We start from the raw sequence: 23,245 nt of genomic DNA, 5'->3' as shown, positions 1-23,245 counted from the left end.
ATCAACATTTCTATCACCAAATGTTAATCCTGAGACTTACGGAGACAAATCTCACCATTAGAGGTTGTGTCTTTCATTTAGAATTAAAGAGATAGTATATGTAATCAGAAAATAGATTTTGATATTGGGATCAGTGGAGTGTGTGTGTGTTGGAAAAATCAACATGTAAGACAGAAACCTAGTTAACAATCATGTTTTCCTAGAAATAATTTTGTGTGTGTGTCTTCAACAATCACCTGAACGTCAGTAACTACAAATATTAGCAGAAATGAGTAAATATTTGTCTGTTATAACCATTGAAACAATATTTTTCAATGTTCAGAAGAGGGGTTCCTGATTTTTTTAAGAGGTGACTTCACAGTGAGGTTGGAAATCTTTATTGTTATTCCTTCTATTGATTTTGAAAGATTTATATCCAAACTCGTCATATTAAGTAATAATCAGTGTTCATATCTTCTATTAATCAAAGATCTACCTAAGTGTTAGAATCCATAAGCTGCTTTAAATGACAGATTTTATCACTGGATCAACATAATTTCACTTACCCAGTGAAATTTGATCTTTTAGGCAGCCTCTGTAGCCTTGTTTTGGTAAATATATGATTTCAGCAAGCCTGTTTCTTTTTTTCAATTTTTTTTTTTTCCTTTTTCTGAAAAATTGAAAATAGCTCATGAATGTTTCCTACTGAACTATCTTCATAGTCTCCATTTGGGGAGTCAGTCTATTAAGGAAAAAAGGTCTATTTTGACATTCTCCACTTCTTTTCAAATGCCATCTTGATTTTTTCTCCTTCCTATTCTTTTAGTTCTTCATTTATTTATTTCTCCTCTTCCTGCTCTCCTCCTAACCCAACTTCAGGTTTCTCACCCCTTTCCTTCTTCCTTATTATCTTCTTGGAAGTTTTTCTTCCTCCTGTTCTGTTACTTCTGTGCTTGGATTCACATCATCTCCTTTTATGCTTTGCTTTTCATAGGCAATGTGTTCCTGTTGGGTTTATTGGTTCTTTGTACAAAGAATTGTGGATGGCACTAGTAAAATATTTATGAATCTGGGAACGTAGTGATCCAAAAACATGAGGCTTACAAAAATTGCACAAATGTGTTATGGATTCAATTGTATCTCCCCAAAATATGTTATAAATCCTAACCTCTATGCCTGTAGTTAAGTCAGTCCTGTTTGGGAATGGGTTGTCTTTGTTACGTTAATGAGGCAGGATTAGTGTACTGTGTATCTTGAGTCAATCTCTTTTGAGATATAAAAAGAAGACTAAACAAGCAAGCAGAGAGAGGGATGGAGTAAGATAGATGCCAAGACATGTGGAGATCTCCAAGGAACCAGAAAGCAGAAGCTGAAGAGACAAGGACCTTCCTCCAGAGCTGACAGAGAGACAAAGCCTTCCCCTAGAGCTGGTGCTCTAAATTCAGGCTTCTAGCCTCCTAAACTAAGAGGAAATAAATTTCTGTTTGTTAAAGCTACTACTTGTGGTATTTCTATTATAGCAGCACTAGTGAACTAAGACATAAACATGTGATTATTAATTGATATCAGTAAATCATAGTCTCCTTTGGTATAAGCTTCTTGCGTTCAAGATGTAACATCAGTAAATTCTTCGATCTCATGTTGCTTGGCATCCCTGTGAATTAAAGGTATTAATTGTACGAATTAATAGGTATGAATAGGTTTTTTTTATTGTTGTAAAAATACATATAACAACGTTTGCTGATTCGTTTTTCACCTGTACAATTTAGTGATACTAATTACACTAAATGTTGTGCACCCCTCACCAACACAGTACTAATATCTTTTCATCTTTTTTATTGCATTGGATGAATTTTCATTCTTATTCTTTAGTTCAAGGTATATAACCTATGATGCTTTAAGATGAGTGAGAATCTAAAACCAGCATGTGAATAAAAACATGACTCCTCGCGACTTCTTACTGATTTACCAAGTGACTGTCTATGGTCACCATGACTCTCCTGTTTCTTTTATGAGGTTGATAAAGTTGGCACTTATTATTCACTCACTGCATGCCAGTCACTCTTCTAGATGTGCCTTACACATATGATACAACCCTGTGAGGGAGGTACTATTATTATATTCATTTTCAGATTGGTATCTGAGACACATGGAGAGTTAGTAATTTGCCCAAGTTCACGTAATTCTAATGCAAGAAGTTGGATTCCAACTCAGAGGTGTTGACCACTATATTTTATTGTCTCCTTGATAAGGCAACTTAAAAGTATATACACTGACCTTCCAATTCCCATTACCTCCAATTCATTCACCCACTAATACTAGAAGCACTCTTAACCCCACTTTCTTTCTGAACTGCTCCATCCCCAAGACCTTGAACTGGGAGCTCTCTCTATCTGCTGCTTCCTTATCTTTCAAGCCTCCTGATTTTTCACAATGACAGAACCTGCTTAGCATCCTCACTGAGGCCTCTTGACCCTACTTATTCTCCAAGACCCTACTCATGCCCCTTTCCTGGTTTCCCTTACTTCTCTGTCACACTAGGAGACTTGCCATTGCTCAAATTCACCTCTCATTTCTCTACGTTTTGACTTCACCCATTCTTTCTGTCTGGAATATTCTTTCTACCCCCTGTCCCCTCTATTTTTGCTTTTTAAAGACTTTATCCAATCTTCAAGCCCCTCTCTCTCCCCCAGAATACTACCTCCTCCTTAATACTCTCCTTGGTCATATCAAAAAGTCAAATGTAATCCTTTTCTCCTCAGTATTCGCAGCACTTAGTTTGTACAAATATAGTGCTTATTAGAGTGTGACTTGTAGTATAGTTGTATGTGTATCTTCCCTTCGAGCCTGTAATCATAATAACTTAGAAGTGCTAGCCCAATGCCTTGAGGTAGTCTGGAGTATGGAACAAAGAACTTTACAACTGGAAAGAATGTTAAAGATATTCTAATTTGACCCCTTAATTTTACTGGTAAGGACATTGAAGCTTTTTTTAAGAGGCAAGTCACACTGATGATGGGAGACAGAAATTCCTTTGTTCCTTCTTTGAATGCCTATTTTAAATAAAATTGTGTATGTGTAGGGCAGTGTGCTAAGTACTAGGGATACAGAGGCAACAATCTCTAATTTTAAGAAACTCAGAGTCTACTGGGAGAGACAACTAATAGACTATTACAATGCAATGTGATGGGATAGTTTTTTTGTGGAATAAATACATGAATGCATAAATAAATAGCTGAATGCATGAGTCAAGTAATTTACTACCTTCGTAGTAATAGTGGAGCTCTGCTGGCAAGGTGGTTAAAAGCCTGACTGCTTACCAAAAGGTCGGCAATTCAAATCTACCAGCCCCTCCTTGGAAACACTATGGAGCAGTTCTACTCTGTCCTATAGGATCCCTATGAGTTGGAATCAACTCAGCGACAATGGGTTTGGTTTTTTCTTGTTTGGTAGTAATAGTACATGGTTCTTTCAACTATAAGTATATGGAAAGGGGTTTTGTAACTCAGTTAATAAAATCACATCCCCAGCTATAGGAAGAAATATTAGATCAGATTTGTGTCTGTTAAGCTGAGCTCCATCAGCCCAAAGTAGAGAGGGAGATTAGATATGGTAAGGTGGGGTTTTCCATCTTACTCTCTCTGTGTTAGTTTTTCTCCCTTCAGTTTTTGTTGCTGCTTTTCCTCAGGTGCTCAGGATTTAGCTCTGAACACCTTGCTGACAGCCTGAAATAATTTTTATTTTGTTTGATAATTGGCTGTATGTTCGCCTCAGTGAGACCAAAGATTCTATGATCTTTGGGTTGAACACATTCTTCATTCATTTTATTTACTTGTTTTTAAACTTGAATGTTCTTCTTGTAATGTTAACCAGTTGCTGTCAAGTTGACTCTGACTCTTGGCTACCCTATGTGTGTCAGAGTAGAACTGTGCTCCATAGGGTTTTTAATGGCTGATTTTTTGGAACTAGATCACCAGTCCTTTCTTCTGAGGAGCCTCTCGGTGGACTCCAACCTCCAATCTTTCAGTTAGCAGCGAGCGTGTTAACTGTTTGCACTGCCCAAGGACTCCTCTTGTAATATTAGCCTCTCTCATTCTCCCAAAAGTCAGGTTTCCTGACAGACACAGCACCTGCTTAATTTAGTGCCAAATAAAACGTTATGGACACACGGTACAGGTGTATCCCAGACCTACAGGATGCCTTACCTGTGAGATCCCAGGTCTGCTCTACCTGCAGTGCATCAGGAAGGACCTCCAGTTGGGTGGCGTGAGGGGGAGTTTTATTTGAAAATGGTTCCAAAACCTGTGAGAGAGATAAATCAGGGAAATATGCTTTTGAAACATCCATACCTGTTGCTTTGCCAGAATCCATTTGGTGCCTGGCACTCAGCTTTTCTCAGAGATAGCATTTCTGTGTGTTCAGCTATTCGCATAGCTTAGCATTTTCAGTGTGTTGAACATAGTCCCTTAAAGCATGACAACTGTGTCTTATTTTTATTTTAGTATAATGTGCCTCACTTAAGGGATCGTCGTATGTGAAAATCTAGATTTATATACTGTACGTGAAAGCATTAGGACGTAGTGTTGGTGAAGATGCAGGCAAATGGCTCCTGACTGCGTTATTTATGGGAGGGTGAACTGGCTTCCTGAAGAATGATCTGCCGAAGTGCATCAGATACCTAAATACCCTGATGTGTTGGACCCAGCAGCTCCACTCTGAAGAATTTATCCTAGGGACATCACTATGAATTTCCTTAGGAAGACACACCTACATGTTGATTAACTAAATCATTGCTTTGAATAGTGAGAAGTTAGAAAACAAAGGTCGATCAAGGATTGGTTAAATAAAGTGTGGATATACCTATTTGTTGTCAAGGTAGACAGCCATTAAAAATGATGATGTAGAAAAATTATATGGTAATGTGGAAAATAACTATGATATATTTTTCAATAAACACATAGGTACAAAAATATGTACAGTATTATCCCGCTGGATTAACTAGACATTAAAATATAAATTGTTCTCCTGGTTGATGAGATTATTTGTGGTTTAGATTTTTTTTTTTACATTTCTCCAAAATTTCTACAGTGGATTTGTATTATTTTTGTAATGAGAAAAATGTTTAATTAACTTATAAATCTCATTTTCGGAGCAACAGATAAATTGGGCTGTGACTGCTTCCCAAGATTCATTGTGGGATCTTTTTAAAGTGATGACCTTTGTTATCAAGACATAATATGACAAAATAATCTTTAACATCCATATCTGAGAAGTTTCCAAGATGGTATTAAGTTCTTAAGGAAAGGAACTTCCAGAATCCCCTTCTCCCAAAAGTTGCCACCTTCTTTTTTTTTTCCAGAACCATAAGATAGGTATATGTGCTGTTGCAAATGAATAAAACATGGAATGTTTTACTGCCATTAAAAGGTCTGGGGTTGATTTGTGTGTCCCAGTATGGAGAGATACTTAAAATACAGTAATGAGAGACAGAGAGAGGAAAAAAAATTGATGAGTAAGAAATGCCAGTTGCAGAACATGTGCACTGGGATTACATTAAAAACCAACAGTAACAATAACACTTCTCCTTCCACAACTGTATGGACATTTTATGGAAAGGAAATATATTTACAGAAGTAGGCCTGAGAGGACACACACTGAATTGTTATCAAGGGCTATCCTGGGAAGTGGGGAAGGAGGGACAGGAAACGATTTACTGCGAGGTGCCCGATGGAGTACTTACTTTTACTTTTCAGGCTAGACACTGCTACATTGTTAGCATCTTTTATAGTTTAAGGACACTTAAAAACAAGTTAAAAGTTTTATTTTTTAATTTTACTAAATGCCTGTGCTTGCAAACTCAAGGTAGAAGCTAAATAGTGGATGTTGCTTTTAAATTTTAAACGATTGGAATTTTTAAGGTTAAATTTCCTGTATTTTCAGAGGATCAGTGGTAATGAAAGTAAAGCATTCTCTCCCTTGGTAATTATTTTGCAATATAAAAACAACAAATGGGGCTTTCTGAGATTTCCACATAAATATTCCATATATAATCTTAAAAACATACAGTTTTGCAGTGAAAGACTTGAACATTTTTTAAGTGTAGGCAGGCAGGAATCCAGGGAGGCCTTCCCATTAACCAGCTAGCCCATCAAATTCATGCTCAAGGTTAGGCAGAGACAGACATGTGATACGGGAAATGATTATCTTCAACAATCACATCCTGGCCACATACATACTTACCCCTCCTCATTCTTGTCTTGGCAAACAACACCTGTCCCTTCCATGATGTCCTTCTTTGTCCTATACCAAAAACCACTCCCAAAAAATGATGGGAAACACATTCACTTGAATGTATAAATGATAACCAGATTTGTTTTTTAAAAAGCTAATAAAGGAATGAAGCTTTAATGGGGAGATTTCAAGTATCCACCAGAATTTGGGGGCATAGGCAGTCACTGATGCTGCTTATCTATCTATCCATGGCATCCTCAGAGTGGCCTAGGGTCTGGCAGGGGTTTTCAGACTTACAGATGATGGTATATGTCAGGATCCCGCTGGAGTCGGGTCTGGAACCCTATATACAAGTCGTCCCAGAGTAAACCGTTCTTTACTACATGTCTGATGACATCGACCCGGCTCCGGATCTGGAACATATGCAGAGCAACATGCAGAAGCACACCAGACAGCACAGAGTATCACATCCCTCGTGTCCCTGGGAGAAGTAGCTGCCCTCAGTGGCGGAACCATGGGGAGTCAAGGAAAGGAGTCAGACATCACAGACTGAGGGAGAAAGGAGGAACACAGTGCAGTAGAAATTGAGGGAAGGAAAACAGAAGACAGATCAAGAGCTGGCAGAATGTGGTGACTGTGAATACAGACTCCAGGGTCAGATTGCCAGGTTCAAATCCAGGTTCTAGTGTGTGATCTTGGTAACCTTTCTGGGCCTCAGTTTCCTCATCTATAAGATTAAGATAATAATAGAGCTTTCCTCATAGGAGTGTTGTAAGGATTAAAAGAGTCAGTGTATATAAAATACTTAAAATTGTTATTGTTGTTAGGTGTCGTTGAGTCGGTTCAAACTCATAGCGACCCTATAGGACAGAATAGAACTGCTCCATAGGGTTTGCAAGGAGCAGCTGGTGGACTTGAACTGCTGACCTTTTGCTTAGCAGCCGAGCTCTTAACCACTATACCACTAGGGATCCTACTTAAAATTAGACCTGGCACATATTAAGATTTCAATAAATGTTTGCTTTCTTCTTCTTCTTCCTCCCCTTCTCTTCTCCTCCTCCTCCTCCCACTCCTCCTCCTTGTTTCCCTTCCCCTCCTCCTCCTTCTTCTCCTTCTGTTTCTCCTTCTCCTTCCCCTTCCCCTCCTCTTCCTCCTTCTCCTCCTCCTCTTCCCTCCTTCCCCTTCCTTCCCCCTCCTTCCTCCTCCTCCTCCTCCTCCATCATCATCATCATCATCACATCATCATCTCCAAAGTGAAATATTTGCTTCCTTCCTGAACATATAGAGACAAAACAGGGTCTGCCAGTGTACTACAGTCTGCTGCATTCCAGGCCTGCCACACAGCAGGATTAATTTAGATCAGTTGGCCAAGATTTACCCTTAAAGAATCCCAACTTCTGATGCTGAGGCTGCTGAATAGTCAAAGGAGCACAGGATTTGGAGACAAGCAGAGATAGTTTTGAGTTCCAGCTCAGCTCTTAGTAATTATGCGAACTTAACCATGCTAAGCCTTGGTTTCCTCTATTGTAGGACTATTGTGAGAAAAAAACGAGATAATTTATATGAAGAGCAAGAAGTCACACGAAAAAGTTTCCTAAGATTGCATGTGGTTTTAAGAATTCATCAGTACCAATGTTAAAGTTTACCAGGAACTTTTTCAGTATATAGCATCATGGGTTTTGTTTGTTTGTTTTTTTGTTGTTGTTGTTCTTTGTTTGTTTTTTTCTGGTAACTACTATACTAATACTGGCAGGGGCAAGTTTTCCTAAATGACATGCTATTAAATGAAACAGAATGAATAGATTAGCATTTTAGGTGTATTTCCTTTTCCTTCACCATTCTAATAAAGCAATTATATCCATTGTGAACTAAGATTACAAGCAAAAGTCAGAGGATCTAGACCTTTGCCAATAGAGATTTAGGATCATGAGTCCACAACTTGGCTGGGCTGAAAAATGCCCAGCTAGTATGCAATCTCAAGGCCTAGTCCTCTCAGTGAAGGGGGATAGACTTTCTTGAACTTGCAATCTGGAGAGGAACACATGGAGAACTGGGGACAGATTTGAGAAATATTTAGGGCATAAAGTGTGAAGATCTTGGTAACTGATTAAATATAGGGATGAGGTAATGGGAAGAGTCGAAGATTATTCTCTTGCTTCTAACTCAAATGACTGGAGGTATGGTATGGTCAACAATCAACATAGCGAAGGAGAAGGAGCAGTTTTAGAGAAGGAAGATCATGAGCCGGATTTTGTTTGAAGATGAGGTGCCAAGCATTGAATCTGAAGCTTGGCAGTGCTGGAGGGAGCCAGGAAGAGGTCTGGGCTGGAATTATGGATTTTGGAGTCATTAGCAGAGAAGTGGTCTTAGCAGATGAGTTCACCCAGGAAGAGAGCACAGAGCCCTGGGAGAAACCAAGACAGTTAAGCGATAGGAGAGAAAGGAGAATCCTGAAGAATTCCGAATAGTCAGAAAGGGAGGAGAAACAAGGGGACAGTGTCATTGTAACTGATAGGAGACCATCTGATTCAAAATAATGGGAAGATCACATCATAACATGTCTTCTCAACACTTCAAGAACAAACTAAAATGTTGACAAAGCGACATGTCGTAGGGTTCTTAACCATTGTCATAGGGCAATATGTGTACTAATTGTTTAATGAGAAACTATTTTGTTCTGTAAACCTTCATCTAAAGTGAGACTAGCAGCACAACTGGAAGAACATAATTGACATCACTGAATTGTACATGCAGAAATTTTTGAAATGGTGTATCTTTGGCTATGTATATTTTCACCAAAAATAAAAATAAAATTTTCCTCCAAGGCCGAGAGGGGAGCATGTGTTGACACGCCATGGGTTGTTAACCAGTGTCATAAAACATATGGGTACTGACTGTTTAATGAGAAAATATTTTTTTTGTAAAACTTCACCTAAAGTACAAAAAAAAAAAATGTTGACAAAGCAATTATAGAGGCATAAACTGCCACAATGAAGAGAAAATGAAGTGACTTGTTGGCAGACAGGATATTTCAACTAACTGTGACAATCTGGAAAGCAGGTGGATAAATACCAAGCAAAGAAGCAGGGCAGAGGCAGCTGAATCCCCATATGTGGAGGAGTACTCAGACATGGAGGGAGTAGAGTAAGGTATCATGGAGGACAGCAGGGAAACACAAGCACAAAGGAGTGCACATAACACAGTTGATCCTTAACTTAACCCTCTACACAGCTCCCTGGACAAATTTATTTTGTGGGGAGAACTAGGGCAAATAGTATATTTGGGGTATCCTAAACCAAGTGGCTCACCATTTTTGGAATATAGGGGTCCCTCAGCCTAAGAGCTCGCTCCTCACCTTCAAAATTTAAAGCAAACTCATGATTCCTTGACCAAATACAGCCTTTAGCTCTGTTTCAGATAGCCTAAGTTCTTTATCCATCACTCATCTGTCTGTTTGTTGTACTGTGGTGGCCTGCAACTTGCTAAGATGCTGGAAGTTATGCCACCAATATTTCAAATACCAGTAGGGTCACTTGTGGTGGACAGGTTTCAGCACAGCTTCCAGACTAAGACTAGGAAGAAAGGCCTGGTGATCTACTTCCAAAAATTAGCCAATGAAAACTGTACGGATCACAACAGAACATCGTCCAACTCACTTGCTTGGACCTGTCAACAGGAGGGATCAATTGCTAGAGGACGACATTATGTTCGGAGAAATGTAGAGGGCCATCAAGACCCTTGATGAGATGGATTGGCACAATAGTAGCAACAATGGACTGGAACATGCTGGCAATTGTGAGGATGACACAGGAGGACCAGGCAACATTTCATTCTGCCATACATCAGGTCGCCATCAGTCTGAGTCATCTTGATGGCAGCTAAGAACAACACAATCCTTTCTAAAAATTAAATTAGCTTTCTACATTTATAAATCTGGATATTGCACATGAAAATCCAGATTCTAAGTTCCCTGGAAAATTCAGAAGATCAGCTGGAGCTGAGTAGGGGCTGCAGCCTTCCAATGGGCATTTACTTTCCACTGGACATAGTTCCCACCCAGCTCCACCTATTTACAAGATCTGCCTTGGGCCAGGTTGAGCATTTAAACATGTAACCTCTGTTGACAAGTAAAACCTAGAGACTAACAAACTATATGCATGTGCATAGAGCCTTAAATTGGTTTCTAAAATTTTTCTTATTGGGAAATATGGAGTAATTCCTTAATTCATCGTCATCTACAGAGGAAGTTACTTAAGGAGAAAGTCCCACAAAGGAGTAAAGCAAGGAAGGGGAAGGTATGGGTGGCATCTGGGAAGCATGAAGGGTTATCCCAGGTGACAGATTTGCAGGTGATCTAGACAGGAGCCTATCCAGATCAGAGCAGAAAGACGGAGAACTACAGGGACAAGGCATCTAGAAAAGATGCAGAGTTGGTGTAATAGAAAGTTTAATTGTGAACTTGAAAGGCAAATAATGCAAAAAAAAAAAAAAGTAAGGCAGTATGAGAAGGCTCCAGGTAGCAAGAAGAGGAGCTCTTCCAAGTATAGGCACAGTCCTCTTTATGCAAACCCCAACACACAGATATCTCATTAAAATCCTGGAAGATAAAAATACTGAGAGACACATCGCAGGCCACCATGTACGTGGCAGGTGGGATGATTTACCCCACCGTGTACTTAAATCTGGAGTCCCTGGGGTGGTACAAATGGTTAACATGCTTGACTGCTAACCAAAAGGCTGGAGGTTCGAGTCCAATCAGAGTCACCTTGGAAGAAAGGCCTGGCAATCTACTTCGGAAAAATCAGCCATTGAAAACCCTATGAAGCGCAGTTCTACTCTAACAGACATGAGGTCACCATGTGTTGGAACTGACTTGACGGCAACTGGTTTGTTTCTTTTTGGTGCTTAAATCTACAACAGGGCTGTTGCTTGCTTCATCCAACAGATGCATTACAAAAAGCTATGAATAAGTCACATTTTCTTTCAAATTAAATATTTTAAAAGAACTCTGGGAGCTTGTTATTTTAAAGATTACAAAGATGAGTCTCCTTTAAGGCTAACAGACATCTTTAGCTCCTCTTAATTTATAGGTTTTGTAAATTCAGATTTGAGAGGCAACACAGTGGCTAAAAGCATAGGCTTTGGACCTAGAGTTCTCAAGTTCAAAGCCCTATGCCACCATTTACTAGCTGTACAGCCTTGGGCAAGTTATTTAACTTCTTAGTTTGGCAGTTTCATCATCTATAAAACAGGGAATATAATAATTCCTATTTATAGGGTTGTTAAGAGGATTAACTGACTTAAAATTTATAAAGTGTTTAAACCTGTGCTTAACCTAGAAGAAGCCATGTGTTTGTAAAATAAAACAAAAATATAGATTCATTTTGTTCAAAATGGGTGTAAATGTGTTTATCACTCATATGGGTGCTTCACACAGGACTCACCCATATGTGAAAACCCAGTTTTTTAAGACTCGCAAATCAGGTAGTAGGTTATTGGTTTTACTAAAGTTTCAATATAGAATTCTCTTCAATAACAAATACTTTACTGAACAGAAAAATACAAGTCAATTTATAAAAATGTAGTTTAAGAACACGTCTATTATATGAAAGTACATTTAAACCTCTACAGTTGGGGCATCACATAAGCAATAAGATTCTTAAGGACAGACTTCGTGTCCTCAACATTGTTGTGGTGATTGGTTAGATTTGGGGATCTAATTAGATTAATTAATTTGTATATATTCCTAACTTAACTAATTCTTACATTTATATATCATTTTAGTTATAATGCTTGTTCACATAAATTATGTCATTTAACCCTCATGTCCAGTTGATAAAGTGGGAATAAGCCCTATGGAAAGGGAAAAAAACAACAACAACAAGACTCAGGTCAGTTAAATAACTTCCCCAAAGACTCATAATCAGTAAGTTGCAGGGTTGGGGCACCAATAGCGAAGCTGTCTCGAAAGACACAACTCTTTCCTTTATATCACCCAATTAATGGGTTTGTTCAAAATTGGAGCTCAACAAAATATGCATTGACTACAAAATATGTGTTGATTTATGTTGATTAACTCCTTTTATAGAGACACCCATTGGGTTCACTTGGGAGAGAGAGATAATTGGAGAAAAGCAAAAGGAAGGTAGAGGCTCACCGGTCTCATAATAGCTTATGCTGATCAAGTGTTTGAAAGTAAGTGGGTAGATGAAACAAACCTTCATGAAAAAGAAACAAGTATAGACTTCAGTTAACAATGACGTTGTAATACTGGTTCATTGTTGCTGTTGTTGTTAGGTGCCATCAAGTCAGTTCTGACTCATAGTGATACCATGTATAACAAAACAAAACTTTGCCCAGTCCTGTGCCATCCTCACAACAGTAGGTATGTTTGAGCCCATTGTTGCAGCCACTGTCAGTCCATCTCATTGAGGATCTTCTTCTTTTTCGCTGACCCTCTGCTTTACCAAGCATGATGTTCTTCTCCAGAAATTGGTTCCTCCTGATAACATAGCCAGTGTAAGCAAGATGGAGTCTTCTCATTTCTAAGGAGTATTCTGGCTGTACTTTTCCAAGACAGATTTGTTTGATCTTCTGACAGTTCCTGGTATAGTCAGTATTCTTTAACAATGCCATAATTCAAATGCATCAGTTCTACTTCAGTCTTCCTTTTTCACTGTCCAGCTTTCACAAGCATATGAGGCAATTAAAAAGACCATGGCTTGGATCAGGTGCACCTTAGTCATCGAACTGACACCATTGCTCTCTAAGATTTTAAAGATTCTTTTGCAGCAGATTCAGCCAATGTAATACATCATTTGATTTCTTGACTGCTGCTTCCATGGGCATTGATTGTAGATCCAAGTAAAATGAAATCCTTGACAGCTTCAATCTTTTCTCCATGTATCATGATGTTGCTTATTGGTCCAGTTGTGAGGATTTTTGTTTTCTTTATGTTGAGGTTGCGACAAATGTGCTGTAGTAATGTAAGATCTAATGATATTCTCTGTACTATCTTTGCAACTTTTCTGTAAATCTAAAACTATTCCAAAATAAAAAGTTTATTAAAAAGGAAGGAAGAAAGGAAAGAAGGAACCAAGGGAATAAAAAACACTTCCACCAGTGTTGCTGCTTACTTCTTCATAGGGATGTTCCCGGCTTGGTCTTTTCTTTGGAAAGGATAAATCTAGAAAGTCAACCAAATAGTCATATCCTCCAGGATAAGGGTTGAAGTCCTCATCTGTCTCAATCATCTGTGCAAATGACAACATGGTAAAGGGAAGAACCAGATCAATCTGGTGGTCAAGGTCTTTAAAAAATCCTAAAATATGTAAGACTCAAAAGCCCTTAAATGATAAATAGTAATGAATTGGAATTAATATAGAAAAAGTCATCCTCTCTCTTTCCTGAACTGATAGCATTCAAATTCTAGTCTTCTACACTAGCAAAACTACTTCATATCACTAACTTCAATCAAATTTATAGAGAAGATTATCATTATCTTAAGTACTATAATTAATGAGGCATCAAAGCCACCATAAGTTTGCAGGCTAGGGAATACGTATTTTTATGCAAATAATGTGCGCCTTCTGCGTTTTTTGCCAGCCATACCCTCTCCCCTCAACCACGCCAGTCCTCTTCCATATGTTGCTGTAAGAATTAGTATAATGCTCTTAGGAGAGGCTGACAAACAAACGCAGAAGGCGAGCTTTATTTGTGTAAAAATATGGGTAAATAAAATGAGTAATGTTTCTCGCTGTCATAGAGCAGCTAAATCAAAGAAGTTTCATTGAAAATCCCAAAAGCATTCTCTCTTCCATAGTAATTGTCCAACTAAAACGATCATTTAGACCAACATTTTCCAGGTCTTTGGATTTCAAAGACAAATTCCTAAAGATTATGGGGGAGCTAATAAAAAAAATTATTTTGCCAAGTGAAGGCTCAAAAAAAAAAAATCTTACGTCTACTATCACTACTATCTAAACCAAACTCATTACCACTGATTTGATTCCTACTCATAGTGACCCTAGAGGACGGAGTAGAACTGCCCCCACGGGGTTTCCAAGGCTATAAATCTTTACAAAAGCAGAATGCCACATCTTTCTCCCTCAGAGTGGCTGGTGGGTTTGAACTGCTGACTTTGCAGTTAGCAGCCAAACACTTAACCACTGCACTACCAGGGCCCCCTCACTACTATCAACTATCTTTTTATTTCATTAAAAGAAGAATGTTTTAACCACTCAAAAATAGAAAGGACCTAATCTTGGAATGATGACAGTTCATTCCAGGAAAAAAGAGATGACATCTTTGTACAAACACGCATACCCCCACTCATACTCACCTCACTATTGACAAGTGGAAACTCAGACTGGCATTGACCCCTAGGTAGGTTTCAATGAGTCATTGTTTAGAGAATGGGAAGCATTGCCTGGTACTAATGTTCAGGGGTTGAACAGTAAAGTTGGGAATAGTGGTCACTATGGAAGTAATGGATGCCTGACTTTAAAAGTGTGAGTGTTGCCGTTTCCTGAGGCCTAGCCTGCACTTTGGTCTCCACACACAACCTCAGGTACGCACTATAAGCTAGAGGTGGTTGGTTACTCACCAACTTTGCAGTTATTCCTGGTCCATTTCTGGCCTCGTCTTTCTCCTACAGGAGTCCCTGTTGTTGTTGTTACTTGCTGTTGAGTCAATTCCTACTCATGGTAACTGCATGTGTGTCAGGGTAGAACTGTGCTCCATAGGGTTTTCAATGTGCTACGTGATCTTTCAGAAGTTTATTGCCAGGTCTGTCTTCCAAGGTACCTCTGGGTGGACTCAAACTGCTAACCTTTCAGTTAGCAGCCAAGCACATTAAATGTTTGCACTGCCTAAGGACTCTTGCAGGGACTCCCTGGGTGGCGAAAACAGTTAAGCACTTGACTACTAGCCGAGAAGTCAGCAGCAATCTTCTTCAGAAAGATCACGGCCATTGAAAACCCTATGGAGCACACTTCTACTCTGACACCCACGGGGTCACTGTGAGTTGGAGTCGACTCAAAGGCAACTGATTTTCTTTCTCTTATACTCTTTGCCTGTCAGGACTTACTTTGCTTTTGGATACACCCCCAGCTTTGGTGACCAGGTTATAACTTGAACAGCTTGGCTTGCAGGCTCTGTGTATGTGTTGGTGCTCAGTTTAAGTTCTTGTTCTAGGCTGACCTCTTGTTTGTGCAATGCAGTCCTTACCACAACTGCAGGTAAGAGTTAGCTGCCGCTTTTTCACCCTGTTCCAAGTCACCCTCTCACTGAGTGGATCCCACCTTCCAGCCCCACAGATTAAATAGCTGTCCCTGCCATGCTAAGCAAACAAACAAAAATAAACAAGAACAACAAAAACACGCATTGATAGGAGGTAACAGAATGCTCCAAAAGGGAAACCGAACTAGACTTCAATTAAGTTTTCAATGAGGGATGGCTTATCACGTTTCAAATCTGTTCTCTGTTAGGCAGTCAGTAGGGCCTAATAAGGAATGCTTGTTGAGAAATAGTTTGGAATACTAATGGATTTTCATATATTTCAATAATACAAGAAAGCAAAGATAAATAATACTTAATAGCGTACCCTGACCACAAGGTTATAATCCTTAAATCCAGCCCAAGTGAAGTATTCTTTTATCCAGGATGAGTGAAGAAATATTTCATCTCCTATGGCAGCATTCAAGATTTTTAAGTACGGTCCAAAGTCCCAGGAATCCTTGTAAATTTTAGTTCCTTCTGGAGGCTCTGTGATGCCCTTGCTTGAAGACACAAAGGAGAGAAGGTGGTAAAAAAACGAAAGCAACAAATATGGACCCAGAAGGCAAGAGTTAGCACTTAAATATTAAATATCAAAAGTCAGCCAAGCTAGTAGCTTTGAGACTGCTCTGATGATCCCCAGGGGTCCTACAGAAGTACAACAGGGGCCATCTGCAGGCTGGGCCCACACCCTTGCCTTACAAGAGCAGCTCCTGTTAATTGTTAGTAGGATGGATTTCCAGGTCAGCTCTCATCTGAAGTCCATAGCTGAACAACAAGTGTTTGAAAACCACTGATTTGGACCCTCTTCCTCTTATCCCAAATAAAGGAGCCCTAGTGACACAGCGGAGCCCTGGTGGCACAGTGGTTAAGAGCTTGGCTGCCAACCAAAAGGTTGGCAGTTTGAATACACCAGCCACTCCTTGGAAACCCCATGGGACAGTTCTACCCTGTCCTATAGGGTCTCTATGAGTCGAAATCAACTCGAAGGCAGTGGGTTTGGTTTTTGGTTTTGGTTTTGTCCCAAAGAACTAAACTATAAAAATGTTGACTATAATCTGATGATATAGACTTTGTGGATGTCTGCATGTCCCCTACCCAGCCCTCCAAATTAGAGTATAAGTTCCATGAAAGTAGCAAGCATGACTGACCAGAACACAGAAGGTGATCAATAAATATTTATTGAACATATGAATGACTTTAACTTATCTTTGAGATATACCCAGAATTTCGTGTCTCTAACTTACAATCCTATTAGCATACTAATCAAACAACAGCCAGCAGGCAGATGGGCAATTTTATCTTACAGCTCTGCCAGCAATACAGATAAGAGAACTCTCTGACAATCCTAGAGCTTGTCCATCCTGTGTGAGGATGGATCATTACATGAAACATGGAAACTTGAATCCTGGAAGTGGAATACAATGTGTTCTAGATAAGGGAAATATTCTATTGCGAAACTCAGTGTTGAAAGAAGGGAATCAGGTTCCTGCCCAGTAAAGATTTGGCAGGCAATGGTAGCGGTCTATGTCCCTCTGCCTAAAACAACACGTTTAGTCCATTATATGCCCAAAGCTACAGTCGTACTGGTTTCTATAAGAAATTATTTACCAAATCCTAAAGTTTCTAACTTCTAAATATATCTTAAATCTTCTCCTGTCTCAGTTTAAAAACAAACAAACAAAAAAAAAAAAACCTGTTACCATCAAGTTGATTCCGACTCATGGCAACCCCATGTTTTACAGAATAGAACTGCTTCGTAGGATTTTCTTGGCTATAATCTTTACATAAACAGATCGCCAGGTGTTTTTTCTACAGCACCACTGGGTGGGTTCAAACCATCAACCTCTAGGTTAGTTAAAAAAAAAAAAAACCATTGCCATTGAGTCGATTCTGACTCATAGCAACCCTAATGGACAGAGTAGAACTGCCTCATAAGGCTTCCAAGGCTGTAATCTTTATAGAAGCAGACTGCCACATCTTTCTCAGAGCAGCTGGTGGGTTTGAACTGCTGATCTTTCAATTAGCAGCCAAGCGCTTAACCACTGTGCCACCAGGGTTCCTTTGTAGGTTAGCAGTCCAGCACAAACCATTTTTGCCACCCAGGGACCTTGTCTTAGTGTAGGGCCTCACTAATCTTTTCCTGTATTAAGACACAGCCTCACAACTGGCCTCCGTGACTCCAGTTTTTCTACTTATAGTCTCTTCCCCAGTACCATAGCAGAGCTGAAATGGTTTTTCTAAACCACATCTTAGTAATGGACCTTCTTTATAACCAAATCCAAGTTCCTTGGCCTGGCTTACAGGGCCTTTCCAACTGTGGCCCTCAACATGGTATTCCTGCCTTATCCTTCTCCTCCACTTTCACTCACCAGCCCTATACCCAAGTAGGTGGATGCCTTCCTGAGGGCAAAGACCTTTTCACAGCTATTATCTCCCGCACCTTAGTATTATACCTGGTATATAGAAGGAGCTGAATGAATCATTTCTGAATGACATAGAGTTAGCATTCACCAAACCCACAATACTATCTACACTCCCCTTCTTGGGTGTATGCCATTCCTTCTGACTGGAATCTTCCTTTCTCTCTCTGTCTACTTACTCTACTTGCAATCTCTTACTCATTTCTAAGGCCTGCTTCATATGCCAAAGATTCCAGATTATGCTTTCCTTGACCACATTCCCTACCCTTTCCTGTCCCCTCTTCCTTTCACAAAGCAGAGTTAGGCATTTAGGGTGCTCAGCTGCTAATTGAAAGGTCGGTGGCTTGAACCCACTAGCTGCTCCACAAGAGAACTATGTGGCAGTCTGCTTCTGGAAAGATTTACAGCCTTGGAAACCCTGTGGGGCAGTTCTACCCTGTCTTATAGGGTCGCTATGAGTTGGAATTGACTTGACAGCAATGAGTTTGTCCCTTACACTCTATCTTTGCACTGAGAATCCGCCATTGACCTATTGTTACCCCCAGCATGCTTTGGTATCAGACAATGATGCAAATGCAGGTTTCTGGGCTCTATCTCAGATCTACTGAATCAGAATCTCTGGTAGTGGAGCCCAGGGATCTTCATTTATACAAGTTCCTCAGTATTCTGATACTCATTACTGTTTGAGAGTTACTGCTATTGGATGTACCTGGAGGAGTGGCATGAGATGAGGTTGGTTAGGCAAATTCCAAGTCATGAAAGCTCTTAAATGCCCTGCTAATAATTGAAATCATTAAAACCTTTTTCACCTCTGATCTGGAGAATTAAAACTACTTTCATACTGAAGGCACTAGAGAGATCCTATAGAATTTTAAGCAGGGAAAAAACAGAACAGCTTTGCATTTTAAGAAGATCACTTTGGCAGCGATGTCAAGTGGGGGCTTTTCAGACTTTTTGCCCATGATCCCATTAAGAACTACATTTTACACCAGGACCCAGGGTGTCATATACCAAGGGCACCTATGAAATGTAAGTTTCATGAAATAATACTTGTTACATGCAACACACTCATGTGTTTTCTATTCTATTCTATCTCATTTTTCTAAAATGCTGGTTGTAACTGTTATTGATTTTATGATCCACCAATGGATTTTGACCAGTAGTTTGAAAAACACTGGTGAGGAAGATTATGGATCAAAAGGGAGTGAAGGTGGATGCACACAGATAAGTCAGGGATCGCTGCAGGGATCTAGTTGAGAAATTGTTACAGGCTGAATTAAGGCCACAGCAGAGAGGATGCAGATGAGTGGTGGATTTGTCAGGGACTTATAAGTGAGAATTGACCAGATTTGATATGGGAAGTTAGCAAGAGGGAAGAACTGGTGGACTACTTCTCAGACCTAGTTCAAATGCCAAAGAATCCAGATTAAGCTTTCTCTGACCACATTCCCTGTCCTCTCGTGTCCCCTTACCAACTTTGTAGAGGCAAGGCTAGGAGAAGGGTGTGATTTTGGCTAATTATGGGCATCCTTCTCCAACATGTTAGTCCATTTCTAAATAGCAGTGAGGAAGTTATGGTTCCATTTGGATCAAGACAAGTATTTACAAAAATATAGTCTTACAACATCAATGTTAACTTTTTGTGAATTGCATTTCCAGTGTATTGTTTCTTGTTCAAATGTCCTGTCTGTGGAATGAGCAGTTGGGGAGTGTTTGGTTGGAATGAAAACCAGCTCCTCATGCTTATTCCTTCTTACTTACATAAACCCATTGCTGTTGAGTCAATTCCGGAAGTAGACTGCCACATCTTTCTCCCTCAGAGTGGGTGGAGGGTTCAAACAGCCAACATTTTGGTTAGCAGCTGAGCACTTTAACTACTGCACCACCAGGGCTCCTCTCTAACTTACATAAGACAACTAATTTTTCAGCTGTGTCACTGGTCCTCAGTAGAAAAACTTTCCTTGCCTTTTACTCTTTTGTAAGGTTCTGAGATGAGGAAAACATTTGACTAATTATTACATAGTAAAAAAAACTTAGAAGAAAAAAAAAACAGCTCAGTTCTTTCCCCTAGATTTGAGAGATACTTATTAGTTTATTTTATTTAAATAGTAAAAAAAAAAAAAAAAAAATTCTATTTGAAAAGGCAATATGTGAATCTCAGTGTTTCCCCCAAAAATATATGTTGAAAGCCTAACTCCGTGAGTAAATGTGATCTTGTTTGGAAATAGAGTTCTTCTTTTGTTATATTAACAAAGTCATGCCAATGTAGGGTGGGTCCTAAACCTAATTGCTTCTGAGTTATAAAAACAACAGAATAGGCAGAGCCAACATGGCCCTATAGACAGAAGCCCCATGCCGTCCCTCTGCAGCAAAGACCTGAAAAACTAAGCAAAACAAATACAAACGTCAATCCTGTAATGCTAAGCATCAAATGAAGGAATAAAGAACCCGATCAAGCACAGAATGGAATAAGAAACTGACAGAGGACAGAGAATGAAGAGAGCTATGGAATGGAGGTCCCCTACCAGTTAATAAGGCACGGATTCACCATCTTGGACTATAGCCACCAAGGAACACAGACAGGGAGTACAGAAAGGCAACTTCACGGGGCTCCCAACAGGAGACAGAGCACAAGGTAACCAGGGATACACGATTTCCCATCCCCTGTCTTCTTCCCTGTACAAGGCCTCTGCCACTTTCCAACAGGCCGTGGTCACTTGGCCAGGGAGACACCAGCTCACTGCCACCTGGATTCGTCATCTTGGACCTCAGCTACCAAGGACCACGGACAGGGATTACAGGAAGGCAACTTCAAGGAGCTCCCAACAGGAGACAGAGCACCTGGTAACCAGGGATACATGATTTTCCACCCCCACCTTTCTTCCCTGTGCATGGCCTCCACTGCTTTCCAACAGGCCACGGTCACTCAACCAGAAAGACACAAACTCACTGCTGCCTGGGTCCGGCCTGTTTCCATAGGCCAGCCCCTTCAGCGCCATTTGTTTTTGGCTTGTTTGGTTTTTTTGGTTAGCTTTATTTGTTTGTTTGTCATTGTATTTTTGGGTTTTTTTTTTTTTTGTTGTTGCTTCTGTCTCTCTCCCATCCTTCCTTTCCTTTCTCCTGCCCAGATAGCCCTCTGAGCGGTCCCCTCCACTTCTTGATGGGCTGTGTCATATCACTTGGCTAGAGAGCACTTCTCCTGCTGGCAGAATCCCTCAGTTCCATTTTTTATTTATTATTATTATTTTCCAGTTTCTTCTCTCTCTCTTCCTTCCTTCCTTTCCTTTTTCCCACTCACACAGTACCATGTGACTACCCCCCCACCTTGGCAGGCTGTACCACACCACTCTGCTAGAGATCCAGTGGCGCATGGCTTCCCCAGGTCCATGCTGCAACCCTCCAGCAGGCTCCCTCAGTGTCTTTTTTTTGTTTTTCCTTTTCTTTTTGGGTTTATTCTGTCTCCCTTCCTTCCTTTCCTTTCTCCAGCCCATCTAGCCCTGTGAGCTGCCTCTGTGCCTTCTCAATGGGCAGCGTTGCGCCACTCAGCTAGAAAGCCACTGGTGCACGTTCTCCCCAGGTCAGGGCCACCCCTGATGACTGGCTCCTTCAGCAGCATATTTTTTTCTTTGTTGTTGTGGTTTTTCTTCCCCCTCTTTTTTTCTTCTCTCTCTATCCCTTCCTTCCTTTCCTTTGTCCCGTCCACCTGGACCCATGTGCTGTCCCTGGCCCTTCTCAATGGACCTTACTGCACCACCTGGTTGGGAGATCCCTGGCACATGGCGTCCCCAGGTCTGTGCTGCGCCCACCAACCAGCTCCTTCATCACCATATTTTTTGGTTTACTTTTTTATTTTCTTTTTCTGTTTCTTCTCTCTCTCTCCTTTCCTTTCTCCCACCTATCTAACCCTTCTCAAGGGGCCGCGCTGCACTGCTTGACTGGAGAGCCACCAATCGAAGCCTCCCAGGACCTGCACCACCATAACTGATGGACTCCCTCAGCACCATTTTATTTATTTATTTTTTATTTGTTTGTTTTTTCCTTTATGTTGTTGTTATTGTTTCTTCTCTCTCTCTCCCTTCCTTCCCTTCCTTTCTCCCACCCACTTAGCCCTGTGTGATGCCCATCACCCCTCTTGGCAGACTGTGCTGTATCACTCGGCTGGAGAGCCTCTGGCACATGACCTTTCTGGGTCTACACTGCCTCCACAGGCCGGCGCCCTCAGTGTTTTGTTTTTTGTTTTTTTTTTAATTTTTCTTTCTCTTTCTCCTTCTCCCTTTTCCTTCTCTCTCCCATCTAGGCCCTGTGCTGCCTCTGCCCCTTCCTGATGGGCCATGCAGTGCCACCTGGCGAGAGACAGGTTAGCTCACTGCCACCTCAATTCCAGCCCGCCCTCAATGGCTGGTTACCCCATGACCATATTTATTTATTTATTTATGTTATTTTTTAAATTTATTTTTGTTTGTTGGTTTCTTCTCTCTCGTTCCCATTTCCTTTCCTTTCTCCTACCAACCTAGCCCTGTGCACCACCCACACCCCTTCTCAACAGGCTGAGCTGCACCACTTGGCTAGACAGCCACCTGAAGACAGCCTCACTGGATTGCCCAACTCTCACTCACCAAGCCTACCATGCTGCCATTTTATTTACTTCCTTTTTTTTTCTTTTTTTTTTTTTTTGCTCTCCCTTACCTCCTGCCTGTCTGCACTGTGTGTTGAGTGCTGTGCCCCTGAGTGACACCAATGTGGTACCCCAGACCCTGCCCTGCACTGTCCCCTGGCCCTGCCCTGTCAGCCCCAGTTTGTGCCACAAACTACCCATCCCCACCCCTTCACCCCTGCTGGACCCGTCCTACTGCACCACAGCTGAGTAACCGGCCCTGCCCATTTGGACAAGGTGGTGGGAAGTATCATGCCAACAGGCAAGCAAGCAACAAAACACACAGCCCACCTGCCCAGACATAACCAAATAAAACAAAAAAGCAGGATGAAACAAACAAATCTACAATCAATAAATGAAGAAAATAATTTCTGAATGTCCCAGAGACAGCAGACAATATCAAAACATATTAAAAAAACAGGACAGGATGGCTCCAGGAAGCAATCAAAATAAAACACCAGATGACCTTCTGATAGAAGAAAAGGCACTGGAACTACATGATAAAGAATTCGAAACTCTAATATTCAGGGTTCTCCAAGAGATGACAGAAAATGCAGACAAAAATAAGGAAAAAATAGACAAAACACAGACAAAGCAATGGAAGAATTCAGGAAAATAATACAGAAACAAAATGTCAAAATAAGTAAACAACAAGAAATTATACTAAAACCGTAATCAGAAA

At 40.5% G+C, this 23,245-nt stretch overlaps 1 protein-coding gene across 3 annotated transcripts in view; it reads right to left on the bottom strand.

Annotated features, from left to right (window-relative positions):
- Positions 1 to 1,401: 1,401 nt before the first annotated feature.
- Positions 1,402 to 23,245, bottom strand: part of LOC101341508 (cytidine monophosphate-N-acetylneuraminic acid hydroxylase) — a 95,143-nt gene continuing 73,299 nt past the window's right edge. For 2 of the 3 annotated variants that reach the window (XM_023738330.1, XM_023738332.1), the window contains exons 11-15: positions 15,815 to 15,989; positions 13,347 to 13,463; positions 6,508 to 6,623; positions 4,185 to 4,281; positions 1,502 to 1,633 (exon numbers count right to left, since the gene is read on the bottom strand). In XM_023738330.1, the coding sequence (XP_023594098.1) occupies positions 4,206 to 4,281; positions 6,508 to 6,623; positions 13,347 to 13,463; positions 15,815 to 15,989 (484 nt within the window). In that variant the 3' untranslated portion in view covers positions 1,502 to 1,633; positions 4,185 to 4,205. Of the gene's footprint in view, positions 1,634 to 4,184; positions 4,282 to 6,507; positions 6,624 to 13,346; positions 13,464 to 15,814; positions 15,990 to 23,245 lie in introns of all 3 variants that reach the window. The other variant, XM_023738331.1, reaches the window with a different exon arrangement.

Source organism: Trichechus manatus, unplaced genomic scaffold (genome assembly GCF_000243295.1).
Source record: "Trichechus manatus latirostris isolate Lorelei unplaced genomic scaffold, TriManLat1.0 scaffold00115, whole genome shotgun sequence".
NCBI lineage: Eukaryota > Metazoa > Chordata > Mammalia > Sirenia > Trichechidae > Trichechus > Trichechus manatus.
This window is presented reverse-complemented; position numbering and strand designations above follow the sequence as displayed.